This window comes from Moschus berezovskii, chromosome 3 (genome assembly GCF_049115385.1).
Source record: "Moschus berezovskii isolate FMDL1 chromosome 3, NW_MosBer_1.0, whole genome shotgun sequence".
Classification (NCBI taxonomy): Eukaryota; Metazoa; Chordata; class Mammalia; order Artiodactyla; family Moschidae; genus Moschus; species Moschus berezovskii.
The window spans coordinates 37338794-37355417 of NC_142462.1; the positions used below are offsets into that span (position 1 = coordinate 37338794).

Genomic DNA, 16624 nt, shown 5'->3' on the forward strand with positions numbered 1-16624 from the left:
TTCAGCTTCCAGGAGGGAGGGACTGGATGTTCATAGGAGGAGCAGGAATGGAAACCATGTAGTGGGGTCAGCTCTTAAGGACATGGGTGACTTTGGGCACTTAGGAAGAGCTGAGAGCTTCTTAACAAATACTGGGGTGGGGAACTCACGAGATGATGAGGAAATGGGAATGACTTTTTTCACATGGTGAATATGAATAATGACAGTATGAGTAAGAATAATTATTTTTTGTCAAGGAACTAAGATTAAATCAATGATAAAACTAGGTTAAATCATGAAAACCACCGAGAATTATGTTCAGTGAATAGAATACTTAAGACAAATGATCTACTACCGGATTCCTGGGATTTCAACTAAATTATAATAAATGAATAATGTGATTCTCTTTAAATTTTGGTTTTGTGGGAAAAGGAGATAAGAAATGAGCTGACAAGGGAAGGTTATGAAACAAAAGAAAGTAGTATAGTGTGAACTTGGCCTCAACCTCAGCCCTCGCTTCTGGTGGGTGATGCCTCCGTAACTGCGAGCCAAAAGGCAGTGTCTTTGGTTGTTCACACGTTTCAGAACTTGACATGTACTCAGCCGCTGACTTGAGTATATTTAGCTCTGATTCAATCCTCTGGCCATTAGGTAAAAGGAACCATTAATATATGTGGAGTCAGTCCTACCTTTTTTTTTCTTCCCAATCAGGTCAAATTTTCCATAAACGAAGCCACAACTTTGGCAGATCTGTTAGCCTTGCAGTTACACCAAGTGGAAGAGGCTGTCCGAAGCATCGTGGACAAAGCGGTGAAAGAGCTGGGGACTGAGAAGGTTGTGTCCTTGGGCTGTTTCTTTTTACCCTGGGCTAATTCTGTGACTGGCACATGAGCAGACTGGGGAGAAGGGCTTAGGCCCTGTGTGGAGACATGTCTCCCAGCAGGAAAAAGATTCCTTCTCAGCCACAGAATTGACCCAGTTGATGATGACAATTATAGTGGAAATTGCTTATGTGTCATTTACTTGGTAGCAAGTAAAGCTCTCCATGCTTTATACTAATTAATTTAATTATGTGAGGATTATGTCTATTCTACAGATGTGGAAACTGAGATATCGAGAAGTGATTAGCCTACCCAGTTTCAACAAGGGAACTGGGATTCACATTCTGGCACTTAGAGCACTGCCTATCCTGTGCTGGCTAATTTGTACATAATACCTATCAGAACTTGAAGATAACTTTTTAAGCCCCTTCCTGCTCTGGCATTCCACTTCAGTAAAGGATATAAAATTCAGATTCAATAAAAATTGACATTGGTGTGATGCTTGTTCTTTTGTGTGATGAAGTTCATTCTCGAAACCTCAACACCATGAATTATTTGAAGGAAAGAAAACTGAGGCCAATAATATCCCTCTGTTGGTTTTTTTAAAAATTGTAAAAACAGTTTTAAAAATTTCATATGATAGTCTAGGTATTGGTTCTAAATCAAACTTTAATGCACATAACTAAATGCTCTTGATGTCTAGGTTATTACTGAAATCAGCCAGACCTGGGCAACCTTGGAGTTCTCTTATGAAGTTCACTATCGGACAGGCATTCCATTACTGAAGTTTGATGAACTATTGTTTGAAACTCTAGAGCACAACCAAGTAAGATGGATGTTTTTCTTATAGACCTTTCTTTTAAATTATGATTTTAGGCTTTTCCAAAGCTCCAATACTCCATATCTCTTTCTTCATTCATTAGACATTTGCTTGTACCAGACTCTAGGCATAGTACCATTTGGGTTCAAAAGGTATGAACACTTGTTCTCAAGGAACTTGTCCTTGAGTCAGGAGACAGAGAAGGGTTCCAGAAAGTCTTGCAAGGTGGTGGTACTTGTGCTAAATCTTGAAGGATGGGCTGATATTCAAGAATGATGATCAGAGAAGAGTTGCATATGCAAAGAGGACAGTGTCCCCTTTTAATGGCATCTTGGAATGCCAAAAAGTACCTGACATTCAGGGGTAATTTAAAGAATTTGGTTTCCTTAGAATAAAGATTTTCTTGATAGGAGTAATGAAAAATAAGTTTGGAGAGACAGACCAGAATGCAGCCTACGTGGTCTTGAGTTTTAAGGGTATAAATTGGCGACTCTGGACATGAGAGATAAGAAAGGTGAAATAATAACAATGGTGTTACTATTATTAGACATAGGCACTTAGGAAAGAACCTGGTCTAAGAGATGATGCTCTGTTATTTCTGATGTATTTAAAGTGAGGGGCATTCATTGATGTAAAGGTGGAAAGTCAGACCCAGAGCCCAGTGCAGAGGTTCAGCCTAGAACTGTAGGTTGGGAGGTCATTGTTGGTATCACGAGAATTGACGAGCTAGATAATGAGAGGAAAAGAGGACACACTAGCCAAGACAGTAGGGGAGGGCTGCATTTGGTGAGTGAGGGAAGGAGACGTAAACGAGGCAGAGTGAGAATGATCAGAGGCATAGTGGAAAAAGGATGCTGCAATATCATAACAAGCATGGGATAATTTTTTCCACCAAAAAAGGAGTCAATATTATGGAAACAACATAAATGTCAATTGATGGATGAATGGATAAAAAAAATGTGTGTGTGTGTATATATATATAAAATGGACTGTTCGGCTGTTAAAAAGAAATCCTGCTGTCTGTGACCACATGAATAGATGTTGAGGGCATTATGCAAAGTAAGATAACTCAGAAACAACAAATACTGTATGTTCTGTCTTATATGTGGAATCTAAAAAAGCCAAACTCATACAAGCAAACAGTAGAATGGTGATTACCAGGTGCCAGGGCTTTGGGGAAGAGGGAAATGTTGGTTGAAGGGTACAGACCCCTAATACGTTCTGGACATCTATTATACACTAAGGTTGACTATATTATATTGAAAGTTATTAGGAGAGTAGATCTTAACATTAATGTGTTAATGTTAACACACACATGCATGCTCATGCACAAAAGGTAATTATGTGGGGGGATGCAAGCGTGCTTAGTCATGTCTGACTCTGTGACCCCATGGACTGTAGCCTGCCAGTCTCCTCTGTCCATGGGATTTCTCAGGCAAGTATACTGGAGTGGATTGCCATTCCCTTCTCCAAGGGATCTTCCTGACCTAGGGCTCAAACCAGGGTCTCCTGCAACTCCTGCCTTGGCAGGTGGATTCTTTTACTACTGAGCCATGGATAGAGGTATTAACATTATTGTGGTAACCATTTCACACATGTATCAAATCATCACATTGTATGCTTTAAACTTACAGAGCATCTGAGTAATATCTCAGCAAAGCCGGGGGTGGGGGGTATAGAACAAATCAAATGTATTAAATACTTAGGAGGTGAAGGAGAATGAAAAGAGGTTGTTCTACTCAGTGACTTCCTGAGATTTCAGTGTCAAAGAATAGGGGAAGTGCTCGAGGATCTGCATGGTGTTAAAGCAAGGCTTAGTGGTAGGACAGCTGCGAAGTTTGGTAGTAAGTTCAAAGGGGAGGAAAACAGAGCCTGAAGGCTTAGCAAGCTAGAGGGAAGTTTGTTTTATATTTTTAATATTGAAGGAAAAAAAAGAACCATAACTTTGGAATGATTAGTAGGCAGAGACCATGGGGAGAGTGAAGGAGGATGAAAGAATGAAGTTTAATTCCTAAAACTGCACCCTGATGCCCAATATATTTTCCTGCCTACAAAGAGATACCTGTTAGTCTTGTAGAAGACATATACATGTAGTTGCTTATGTTTATCTTTTTCCTTTAAAAAACAAAACCGTATTAGTGTAAATATGCCATTACTTCACTAATTTAGCAAATACTTACTGAATGCTTGTTCCACATTTTGCTTGCTAGGTCTTAGGAATCCAGCAGTAAAAAGAAGCGATGTAGTCCCTCCCTCATGATGTTCATAGATTACTAATTTAGATGTTATTTCACATTCTTTGCCTTCATTTAGGTTCAATTACAGACTCTGCTTCAAAGCAAGTATGTGGAATATTTCATTGAGCAAGTCATAAGCTGGCAAAACAAATTAAACACAGCAGACTCGGTCATCTTTACTTGGATCGAAGTCCAGTGCACTTGGTCTCACCTAGAAAGCATCTTTGTTTGTTCAGAAGATATTCGAATCCAACTTGTGAAAGATGCTCAGAGATTCGACAGAGTAGATGCTGAATTTAAGGTTTGTGGAAGACAGGCAATTTTCTATCCTAACAACTTTCTCCAAATAATATAAAAGCCTTGTAAAGAAACATCTTTTTCTAAATAACGTAAAAGCCTTACATAAAGAAAATGATTTGAGTTGTTGAACTTATGAAATCTATATATGTAATCAATATTTGCATTTCAGGAGACAAAAGTTAGGAAACTTTTCTGTGTGATGGATCAGAATCAACGTTGTAGGCTTTGTGGTTGTATATGATCTCAGTCACAACTACTCAGGGCCACCTTTGTCATGTGAAAGAAAACACAGATACAACATAGACAGATGGGTATGGCTGGCACCGGTAAAACTTTTATAGACACCAAAAATTGAATTCCATATTATTTTTGTATGTTACAAAGTATTAGATTCCTTTGATTTTTTTGAACTAGTTAAAGATGTAAGCAAGAATGGGTGTTGTCTTAACTTCGTACGGTACAAAACCAGGCAGCAGACCTGATGTTTCCCACAGACCATGAACTTCCTACCCTGCAGTAAGGCCTCGGAGACAGGTTCATCTTTATGAAGTAAGAGACTAGGGAGGGGAAGCCAATAACAAAATTGTACTATCAGTTATTGGTTTGTTTCATAAGAGCCACAGAGAATACATGAAAGTATTAGTCAGTCATGTCCGACTCTTTGTGACCCCATGGACTCTAGCCTGCCAGACTCCACTGTCCATGGGATTCTCCAGGCAATACTGGAGTGGGTTGCCATTTTCTTCTCCAAGGGATCTTCCTGAACCAGGGATCAAACCCCGGTCTCCTTCATTGCAGGCAGCTTCTTTACTGTCTGAGCCGCCAGGGAAGCTCCAGAGAATGGATGGTGAGGTAATATAATAATAAATGATTTGAGAGACTTTAAGCAGAGAATAGTGGCTTTACCTTTTTATATAGAAATGGGGATGAGTTATTTTCTCCTTGCTAGCTAAAGCAGAATACCTGAGGGATTCTATTTTGTTTAACTTTTAAGCAGGAAAGAATAGATAGATTGTTTAGTATTCATCTCATTTTTAAATATGAATGTATTCTTTAAGATTCTGGTTCTCTGTCGCTTTATGTTTTTGTTTGTTTGGTTTAGAAGAGAGAACTTCTGCATGGACCCAGAGTGGTGGTAATGCTTATCAAATTTATATTGATAAAAACTATGTGATTACACTTTGTTTTTGATGTTCATCTAAAAGTTTAATAGCAGAACAGACATGGTGTTAGTCTCATTAACCTTGCTTTCTGATAGTTTGTTCTTCACTTTTTGATTCCCCAAAGGGATGAAAAATCTAGAAAAGTAATTTCTAATATCAGTGGTTGCTTGTTGTACTTTCACACAGGAATTAATGTTCAGAACAGCTAAAATAAAAAATGTTTTAGAAGCAACGTGTGAGCTGCATCTCTATGAAAAACTTAAAGATTTACAGTACAGGTAAGAATACAACTACAAAGTGATCAATCTGTTATACTTTTGACATTTCTTTTGAATGTCTAATATTATTAGACATTCAAAAGAAATGTCAGGACTGATGCTAAAGCTGAAACTCCAATACTTAGGCCACCTCATGTGACGAGTTGACTCACTGGAAAAGAGTCTGATGCTGGGAGGGATTGGGGGTGGGAGGAGATGGGGACGACAGAGAATGTGATGGCTGGATGGCATCACCAACTCGATGGACATGAGTTTGAGTGAACTCCGGGAGTTGGTGATGGACAGGGAGGCCTGGTGTGCTGTGATTCATGGGATTACAAAGAGTCGGACATGACTGAGCGACTGAACTGAACTGAATAGTATTTAATATCATGTTACTGTAGATACAACCTCTATTAATTTAAAATTTTGCTTATAGTTGTCTAGTTGCCTTTTACATATTAGGTGGTATATATAACTATTTTGATTTAATGCAAATGCATCCAAATACATTTCTTCTCCAAGAGGGATATCATAATAGTAAAATAGAATATATTAAGTAGAGAATCAACATGAAAAAAAGAATCAATGTGATTGATCAACTCTTTTATCAAAGTGTCCTGTAAATATTTATTAAGTATCTACTGTATTCTAGGAACTGGGACTGTACTCATGTAAGTCCTTTATTTTGTATATAGTTAAATTATACTAGAAATTATCCTTTGACAGCATGTCAGTATTTTTGAAATCCTTGTCCTAAAGGCATTTTATTCTTATAAAATTATACAACAGTTAGTGGTCACAAGAAAATTCTGACTTCTGATTTAAAACGGGCAGATCAGCTACTAAAAAAGAGCATTGTGCAGAATAGTGATCACTTTTTATTGCACAGTAGAGGAGCCTCTAGATAAAAATATATTGCCTACAATTATTTCATAATCTGGAATTTTTTTCTAGATAAAGTTGACCATAATTTTAGAAGTGTGGATTTCCACAGAAGTTAATTATTTCTTCAGTTCAGTTCAGTCACTCAGTCGTGTCTGACTCTTTGCGACCCCATGAATCACAGCACACCAGGCCTCCCTGTCCATCACCAACTCCTGGAGTTCACTCAAACTCATGTCCATCGAGTCGGTGACACCATCCAACCATCTCATTCTCTGTTGTCCCCTTCTCCTCCTGTCCCCAGTCCCTCCCAACATCAGAGTCTTTTCCAGTGAGTGAACTCTTCGCATGAGGTGGCCAAAGTATTGGAGTTTCAGCTTTAGCATCAGTCCTTCCAATGAACACCCAGGATTGATCTCCTTTAGAATGGACTGGTTGGATCTCTGTGCAGTCCAAGGGACTCTCAAGAGTCTTCTCCAACACCACAGTTCAAAAGCGTCAATTCTTCAGCAATCAGCTTTCTTATTATTTCTTAGTGAGTGATTTTTGAGGACTTGGTGGCTCTGCCTCTGGGTGTTCTCAGCTCTACTAAGAACAGTAAAGTGGAAACGTTTTAGGGTATTATGACTTCCCTGAAAACCAGAGAGAATTAAAGCCACTTATATTTTTTTAGACATTCAGTGGGAAAAAGAAAACCTTAAACAAGTTCAGTTCAGTCGCTCAGTCGTGTCTGACTCATAGCGACCCCATGAACCACAGCACACCAGGCCTCCCTGTCCATCACCAACTCCCGGAGTTCACTCAAACTCACGTCCATGGAGTCGGTGATGCCATCCAGCCACCTCATTCTCTGTCGTCCCCGTCTCCTCCTACCCCCAATCGCTCCCAGCATCAGAGTCTTTTCCAGTGAGTCAACTCATCGCATGAGGTGGCCAAAGTATTGGAGTTTCAGCTTTAGCATAAGTCCTTCCAATGAACACCCAGGATTGATCTCCTCCAGAATGGACTGGTTGGATCTCCTTGCAGTCCAAGGGACTCTCAAGAGTCTTCTCCAACATCACAGTTCAAAAGCATCAGTTCTTCGGCGATAGCTTTCTTCACAGTCCAACTCTCACATCCATACATGACCACGGGAAAAACCATAGCCTTGACTAGACAGACCTTGGTTGGCAAAATAATGTCTCTGCTTTTTAATATGCTATCTAGGCTGGTCATAACTTTCCTTCCAAGGAGTAAGTGTCTTTTAATTTCATGGCTGCAGTCAGCATCCGCAATGATTTTGGAGCCCAAAAAAATAGTCTGACACTGTTTCGACTGTTTCCCCATCTATTTCCCAAGAAGTGATGGGACCAGATGCCATGATCTTCGTTTTCTGAATGTTAAGCTTCAAGCCAACCTTTTCACTCTCCTCTTTCACTTTCATTAATAGGCCTTTGAGTTCCTCTTCACTTTCTGCCATAACGGTGGTGTCATCTGCATATCTGAGGTTATTGATATTTCTCCCAGCAATCTTGATTCCAGCTTGTGCTTCTTCCAGCCCAGTGTTCCTCATGATATACTCTGCATATAAGTTAAATAAGCAGGGTGACAATATACAACCTTGACGTACTCCTTTTCCTATTTGGAACCAGTCTGTTGTTCCATGTCCAGTTCTAACTGTTGCTTCCTGACCTGCATACAGCTTTCTCAAGAGGCAGGTCAGGTGGTCTGGGATTCCCATCTCTTTCAGAATTTTCCACAGTTTATTGTGATCCACACAGTCAAAGGCTTTGGCATAGTCAATGAAGCAGAAATAGATGGTTTTCTGGAACTCTCTTGCTTTCTCCATAATCCAGCAGATGTTGGCAATTTGATCTCTGGTGCCTCTGCCTTTTCTAAAACCTGCTTGAACATCTGGGAGTTTTCGGTTCACATATTGCTGAAGCCTGGCTTGGAGAATTTTGAGCATGACTTTACTAGCGTGTGAGATGAGTGCAATTGTGCGGTAGTTTGAGCATTCTTTGGCATTGCCTTTCTTTGTTACATGTTAACTAAAGTACTTTGTGCTCAGGGTGAGTGATGCCAAACCCAGTCTTCTCCCCTGCTGTTGAGATGTGTCATTAAGATAAGTGACAGTATATTGCACTTGAAAACATGTGGGTTGTTTTCAAATTTATCTTTTGATATTGATTTCTAACCTAATTGCACATTGACAAGAGAACAGTCTCTATGATTTTAGTACCTTTAGACCATGAAATTTTTGTACATTGTTTTATGTCCATGGATATGTTTCAGTGTCTCCTAGATTATAGTCTATAACTTGAAAAGAATTTGTATCCTACTGTTGTGTGAAATTGTATAAATCTTAATTATGTTGAATTGGTTCATGATGCTTTTCAGTTCTACTATATCCTTTTCCTTTACTATATATTCATTCTATTAATTTTTAAGAGTTTGATGTTGAAACTCCAACTAAAAATCTTAATTTGTCTAGTTAAAAAATAACTGTATATTATAGTGGAACTACAAAAAAGTAAGTGACAACAAGTAACACCAACTTAAATTTGATCTGTATTTAGTCTTAGCTAATGCCTGCAATACTTTGGCCACCTCATTCGACAAGTTGACTCACTGGAGAAGACTCTGATGCTGGGAAAGGTTGGGGGCGGGAGGAGAAGGGGACGACGGAGAATGAGATGGCTGGATGGCATCACCGACTCTGTGGACATGAGTTTGAGTGTACTCCGGGAGTTGGTGATGGACAGGGAGGCCTGGCTTGCTGTGGTTCATGGGGTCGCGGAGAGTCGGACATGACTGAGCGACTGAACTGAACTGAACTGAATGCCTGTGTTTATTGTGAGCCACACAGTCAAAGACTTTGGCATAGTCAATGAAGCAGAAATAGATGTTTTTCTGGAACTCTTGCTTTCTCCATGATCCAGCAGATGTTGGCAATTTGATCTCTGGTGCCTCTGCCTTTTCTAAAACCTGCTTGAACATCTGGGAGTTCACGGCTCACATATTGTTGAAGCCTGGCTTGGAGAATTTTGAGCATGACTTTACTAGCGTGTGAGATGAGTGCAATTGTGCAGTAGTTTGAGCTCCTTTGGCATTGCCTTTCTTTTGGATTGGAATGAAGACTGACCTTTTCCAGTCCTGTGGCCACTGCTGAGTTTTCCAAATTTGCTGGCATATTGAGTGTAGCACTTTCACAGCGTCATCTTTCAAGATTTGAAATAGCTCAACTGGAATTCCATCACCTCCACTAGCTTTGTTTGTAGTGATGCTTTCTAAGGCCCACTTGACTTCACATTCTAAGATGTCTGGCTCTAGGTCAGTGATCACGTTATCATGATTATCTTGGTCGTGAAGATCTTTTTTATACAGTTCTTCTGTGTATTCTTGCCACCTCTTATTAATATCTTCTGCTTCTGTTAGGTCCATACCATTTCTGTCCTTTATCAAGCCCATCTTTGCATGAAATGTTCCCTTGGAATCTCTAATTTTCTTGAAGAGATCTCTTGTTTTTCCTATTCTGTTGTTTTTCTCCATTTCTTTGCATTGATCGCTGAGTCCCTTGGAGATCCAACCAGTCACATCTAAAGGAGATCAATCCTGGGTGTTCATTGGAAGGACTGATGCTAAAGCTGAAACTCCAATACTTTGGCCACCTCATGCGACGAGTTGACTCACTGAAAAAGAGTCTGATGCTGAGAAGGATTGGGGGTGGGAGGAGAAGGGGACGACAGAGGATGAGATGGCTGGATGGCATCGCCGACTCGATGGACATGAATTTGAGTGAACTCCAGGAGTTGGTGATGGACAGGGAGGCCTGGTGTGCTGTGATTCATGGGGTCGCAAAGAGTCAGACACGACTGAGCGACTGAACTGAATGTGTGTGTGTTTGTGTGTATTTCCTCCTACTTGGCACAACTTGTACATTAGTCACAAAGGAGATGATGTTATAAGAGAAGGAGATAGGTACCATGTTAAGCAGTGAGCTTATTGAGATGAATGGACAGATTGAGACACTCTGGGTTTTATTGATGTTTTAATAACTGAATGGGCAAAATATGCTTACAATGATATTTCATTTATACAGGCTTTCTCTTTGTGAAAAAGCTCTTGCTCAGTACCTGGAAACCAAGCGTTTGGCTTTCCCACGCTTCTATTTCATCTCTTCCACAGACTTACTTGACATTCTCTCAAAGGGAACTCAACCTACACAGGTAATATTGATTTTGAAAGTCTCATATTGTCCTTTTATAGCTAAGGAATGTCAGTTTCTCTATCATTGTCTAAATGCTACCTACCATGTCACATGTTCCAGGAGCCAGAAAATATGCAATAAAAATTCTTACTGTAGCAACAGAGAGATGTTAGTAGAGGCAGTGCTAAAGGAACTAGGAAGGATGACTACGTTGTCGTCAGTGAAGGGACACTGTACAAATGTCTAGGAAGGAGAACAGATGTACAAGGCTTAGAGCACTGCAAGAAGTTAGTGGAAGAAACACCAGTTCCAAATCCCCAGAACTGTGGGACAAGTACTGGGGTTCCGTTGCCTGGTTCACAGTTTTCTTGGGAAAGACTGGGTCACTGGGAACAAGATCATGGCAGGTACCTTTCAAAAACCTTGACTCCAGGGTGACCCTTATAATTACTAAGCTGAGCTAGGCTTCAGTGCTGTTCAGAAAGTGTATTAGTATAATTTCAGGCTCATCCTCCGCCCTCTAATTTTCTCCTATCCATTCAAAAATAAGGTAGCACCCATGACAGTAAGTAAAGCAAATAAAAGAGGCAGTTATCTGCTGAGAGCACAGATCAGAGACACACTTTGTACTAATCCCTAAACTCTCCTTCCCCTAAACATTTAGAGGGTATTGCTTTTCATTATTGGAGAAGGAAATGGCAACCCACTCCAGTGTTCTTGCCTGGAGAATCCCAGGGACGGGGGAGCCTGGTGGGCTTCCGTCTATGGGGTCACACAGAGTTGGACACGACTGAAGTGACTCAGCAGCAGCAGCTTTTCATTATATCTGTTCAGTTGTTCAAGATCTTAGAGTTGTTACAGCTGACACAGGTAGTTACTCCTGGGTTTGGCCATATATCACAGATTGTGCTTTACTTTTATAGGTTTGTCTCCATGTTCTTTCTCTAGAAATTTTTATGCCATTTTCTTTGGAATATGTGTCACCTCACTCTACAGTTTCCTAAATTCTGATGTCCTGTGGACACAGTATTTATCTTGATTATTTCTCTCTCGTTCATTTCTCTTTTTTTAGTTGGACTATAATTGCTTTACAGTGTTTTAGTTTCTGCTGTACAACAGAGTGAGTCAGCTGTAAGTGTACATATATCCCCTCCCTCTTGGACCTTCCTCCCACCCACCCCCCAGTCCACCCATCTGGGTCATCACAGAGCATTGAGCTGGGCTCCCTGTGCTATGCAGCAGGTTCCCACTAGCTATTTTACTTGTGGTCATGTATATATGTCAACCTAATCTCCCAGTGTCGTATCCTCCCCTTCCCCACCTGTGTCCGCGTGGCTCTTCTCTTCATCTGAATCTCTGTTCCTGCCCTGCAGTAGGTTCACTTGTACCATTTTTAAAGATTCCACTGACATACATTAATATACAATATATGTCTTTCACTCTGATTGTCTCTAGGCCCATCCACATATCTACAAATGACTCAGTTCTCTTTCTTTTTATGACTGAGTAGTATTCCATTGTATATATGTATCACATCTTCTTTATCCATTCATCTCTTGATGGACATTTAGGTTGCTTCCATGTCTTGGCTACTGTAAACAATGTTTCAGTGAACATTGTGGGGGAATCCATGTATCTTTTTGAATTATGATTTTCTCAGGGTACGTGCCCAGGAGTGGGATTGCAGGATTGTATCATCGTTCTATTTAGTTTGTAACGTACCTCCATAGTGTTTTTCATAGTTGTTGGACCTATTTACATTCCCACCATCAGTATAGGAGGGTTGCCTTTTTTCTTACACCCTCTCTAGCATTTACTGTTTGTAAACTTTTTGATGATGGCCATTCTGTCCAGTGTGAGGTGATACCTTGTTGTAGTTTTGATGATTTGAATCAGTTCTCGAGATGATGTTGAGCATCTTTTCGTGTGCCTCTTGGCCATCTGTATGTCCTTGTAGAAATGTTTATTTAGATCTTCTGCCCATTTTTTGATTGGGTTGTTTGTTGTTTTGTTATTGAGCTGCATGAGCTATTTGTATATTTGGGAAATAAATCCTTTGTTTGTTTTGTTTTCAGGTATTTTTTCCTATTCTGAGAGTTGTCTTTTTGGCTTGTTTATGGTTTCCTTTGTTGTGCAGAAGCTTTTAACTAGGTTTAAATAAATAGTTTCATTTTTTGTTTTCATTTTCATTCCTCTAGGAGGAGGGTCAAAAAAAAAATCTGTGATTTCTGTTAAAGAATGTTCTTACTATGTTTTCCTCTATGAGTTTTATAGTGTCTTGTCTTACACTTAGATCTTTAATCCATATTGAGTTTATTTTTGTGTATAGTGTTAGGTAGTGTTTTAATTTGATTCTCTTGGGTGTAGCTGTCCGGGTTTCCCAGCACCACTTACTGAAGAGACTGTTTTTTCCATTGTATATTCTTGCCGCCTTTGTTATAGGTTAGGTGACCATAGGTGGATTTATTTTTGGGCTTTCTACCCTGTACCTCTGATCTCCTAGGGTGATGATATGAGATAGAGGGTGTCATGTCCTATTCCAGGTATATGTTCCTAAACCCTTGAAAATTTGAAATATTTCGAATTCTTAATTTTAACTGTGTAAATTAGGTACATAAATCTGTAAGTAAGAATATGCTTTTTCTTTTATATTCTTTAAACATAATAAGCACATATGTGATGTTTTATTGAACAGTATTACTTACCCAGAATATAGACATGAGACATTTTTATTTTTCTACAATTATTAATCTCAATGTGCCCTGCTGAATCTCTTTACACTAAGTAGCAGATCCCTTTATAACACCTTGGATAGGCATTGTAATGCTTCTGTCCCTTTTTCTTATTAATAATTAAAGAAACCCAAAGCAACTCAGCAAGATCTAGTTTAAAATTCCAAGCTCACCTCTGTGTCAGGACCAGGTTTTTACATAAAGAACCTGGAGATGAAATCTTTTATTTCTCCTCCCTACCAATTTATTTTGGGCAGGGGCGGGGGAAGGGTGTCATCTGTCAGTCATTGCCCTTTCTTAATGCGTATTCCTGCTTCTCTGTTCAGCAGTGGCTGTTGACCTTGCCCCTTGACAGCCAGTACCCACCTCTAGGTCTCTTGTGGAACAGGAGCAGGTCCTCAGGACAGGGGGAACTTCCCATGGGTATATACACAGAGCCAAGTCCGTCTCAGTGCTTCTAGTTCTTGCCCTTGGCAGTGTAGTCAGTCATTTGTTACATTTTGTACCTCCTTTCCACCTAAACAGATGTGTGAAGTAGGGACATGTCACAGATTCACCTGCTGGCAGGCACCCATGGATTCTGTGAGTGGTTCTTCAGCCCCACTCACTGGACAAGTTAAAGGGCAGAGGTTGGGGAAACAGTCCTCCACCTTGAAGCCTCACGAGGAGTGAGGAAAAGTCAGAGCATCCCCCTCTGGGCTGATAACATGGGTGTGAGGATGGTCGTCTCTCTCTCCCCACCTCCCTGCTGTGCTTTTCCAGAAGGGGTGTGTGGAGGCAGATGATGGTAAGTTGTTGAGATGTGTCTTGTCAAGCCCTGAAGGGACCAACTTGTCCTAATCCCTGTCTGCTTTCTTCAGAGCATGTGCGTGCCCTTTACCTCTCTGTCCTTAATTGAAGTCCTAGACAGGTGCTAGAGGAGCAGATGACTCAACATAACACTTGTCACCCATTCTGTGTCCTTTCAAATCATCAAAAAGTGCTTCGTGCATTAGACATGCTTGTTGGCTCACAAGTATATGCATCCCTGATGCCAACTACTGTTTTTCCACATCCTTCATAAATTATAGGATGAGGTTTTGCTTTTTTTTTAAGTAAATTTAAAAGATGTACCTTTAAAATAATTATTTTTATTTTCATAGTATCACTTCAGTGTTTTAAAGTGTTATCTTTCATATCACTGTGATTAGACAAGTCATCTTGTCTGCTTCATTCACAGCATTTTAATTGTAAGTTCTAAACCCCTGAACCTCAGGTGCATTTCTCAGTGCTAGTAACACTCTTTAATGTAGGACTAGTAATGCCAGGCATTAAAAAGATCTTAAATTTTAATGTAGCTGAATATTAAAGTCACAGCAGAGGGAGTCTCCAGAATGGCTCACAGCCATGCTAATGAGTACCAGCCGTGGTGCCGTCTATAATATCAACAAAAGGAGGTAGGATATTTCTGCTTACTAGCTGAATGGGTCTGTCTGACTATGTAGCTCCAGGGTAAATGCAGTTTACAGTTCTCCTGACCTGCCAGCTTTGAAACGATTTGATTTTTGAAACATTTTGAAATTTGAGGTACACTATTTCAAATTTGCTCAAAATTTGACTTCATTGAGATCTTTTTGTTCCACGAATTAAACCTTGAACAATTCAACTTCACATCAAATGTCGTCACACTTTTAGGAAAGGGTCTTTATTAGGGAAAGGGTTTAGCTGCCTCTGAGGTGCAAGTACCACCAGGGAGTAACTTGTTGGGGCAGAGGATTGAAAAAGTGCTAAGGATGAGTTGAGTCATCTTGAGCCTCAATCGGCTTCTTTCCCTACGGTGTTTCTGCAAAGTCAAGGTGTGATCTCAACCCTTGGTCACTTACCGTGGAAGAGTTAATGCTTATGGCTGTTATGCCAAAGGGCCTATCCTTCCTGCACTCCCTTTCATTATCAGAATCAGTTTCAGGCCACCAGACACAGCTTTTCCGCCTCTGCCTTTTGTGCTAACATCCTGAATGTGCTCCCTGTAGTGTGACAGACATAACGTGGCAACTGCAGCTTACAGGAAAGCAATGCAGGGGCCCTTTGTGGACAGATGACTCATGTTGACATCTTGTGAATGACTCGAATTCTTCAGGATCCCCTCCTCCACCCACTACACTCAATTTAAGGGTGTTGGTCCAAGTGAGGGTTTCTGCAGTTGATGTGGAATTTGATCAGCCTGAACACATCAGCTAGGGGAGGGCTGATATTACTACATCCTGCGTTCTGTAGGCAGAAATGCCCAAGTTAAGGTACTTCAGTTGGAATGTCAGAGTGACAGCGTCAGTGCATCTAAAATGCCTTCCGTGGTTTTTTAGCTCTCAGTACGTTTGGTTAAGGTCAAGTTTTTAAAGATTTTTCTCCTAGAATTCATCCTGACTTCCCAGTCTCATAGATTATCTCGAGGACTGAGGATAGGGCTGGGCCATGTGACTTAAGTGGTCAGACATTTCTGGCGGTTGCTTTTGGAAACACAAACTTAAGAGGTGTCCTTGCAGGGTTAATGGACATGGAGTAGTAAATATGCAGTTGCACATGATTCAGTATTAACATTCTGTGATTCTTCTCCTGCTTAGAAAAACATCCTTTTGTGTTTTTCAAGTAAAGCGAGTATGGTGGTTAAAGTCAGCCTGGGTAACATCAGTTGCCCTGGGGTGCCCTCCCAGGTTGTAATACAGTGTCTGAAAATATCAGACAACCAGCTTTTAGCCACTGGTTCCTTATGACCTGAAAGATCTTTCTGCCCTGGAAGAGTTGGCATGTTTTCTCTTCCTTCATCTTCTTTGTGATGATGAGTGAAAACTTCCCCATGTTGGAGCTATACTAAAGAAAGACACACTTCCTATGTGATCAGCCGCATTTGTCTTGCATGACGGAGGTAGCCATGGACCACATGTGGCTAACGGGCACTTGAAATGTGACAACTGAGAAACTGAATTTTTAACTACAATGTGTTAGAGTTTATCTTTGATTCAGTTATTGGAAAACATAAATTTGAAACAACTTGAGTGTGAATCTACTTTCTCAACTGCGTATCTTATGAAACATAGAAACAGATCAAGTATGTCTGATGAAGAATCCAAACTGAGATAAGCTATGAACGCAAAATATGCACCTGGTTTCAAAGACTTAAAGAATGTAAAATATCTCATTAGTACCTCTTCTATTAATTATATATTGAAGTGACAATACTTTGGATATATTAGGTCAAATAAAGCAC

General features: G+C 40.2%; 1 protein-coding gene across 1 annotated transcript in view; it reads left to right on the top strand.

The window, feature by feature from the left end:
• DNAH11 (dynein axonemal heavy chain 11) overlaps positions 1 to 16624 on the top strand; it is a 390076-nt gene that overhangs the window by 74007 nt on the left and 299445 nt on the right. The window contains exons 24-28 of the mRNA XM_088833659.1: positions 691 to 813; positions 1504 to 1626; positions 3934 to 4158; positions 5507 to 5598; positions 10544 to 10670. Coding sequence (XP_088689785.1) covers positions 691 to 813; positions 1504 to 1626; positions 3934 to 4158; positions 5507 to 5598; positions 10544 to 10670 — 690 coding nt within the window. The remainder of the gene's footprint in view (positions 1 to 690; positions 814 to 1503; positions 1627 to 3933; positions 4159 to 5506; positions 5599 to 10543; positions 10671 to 16624) is intronic.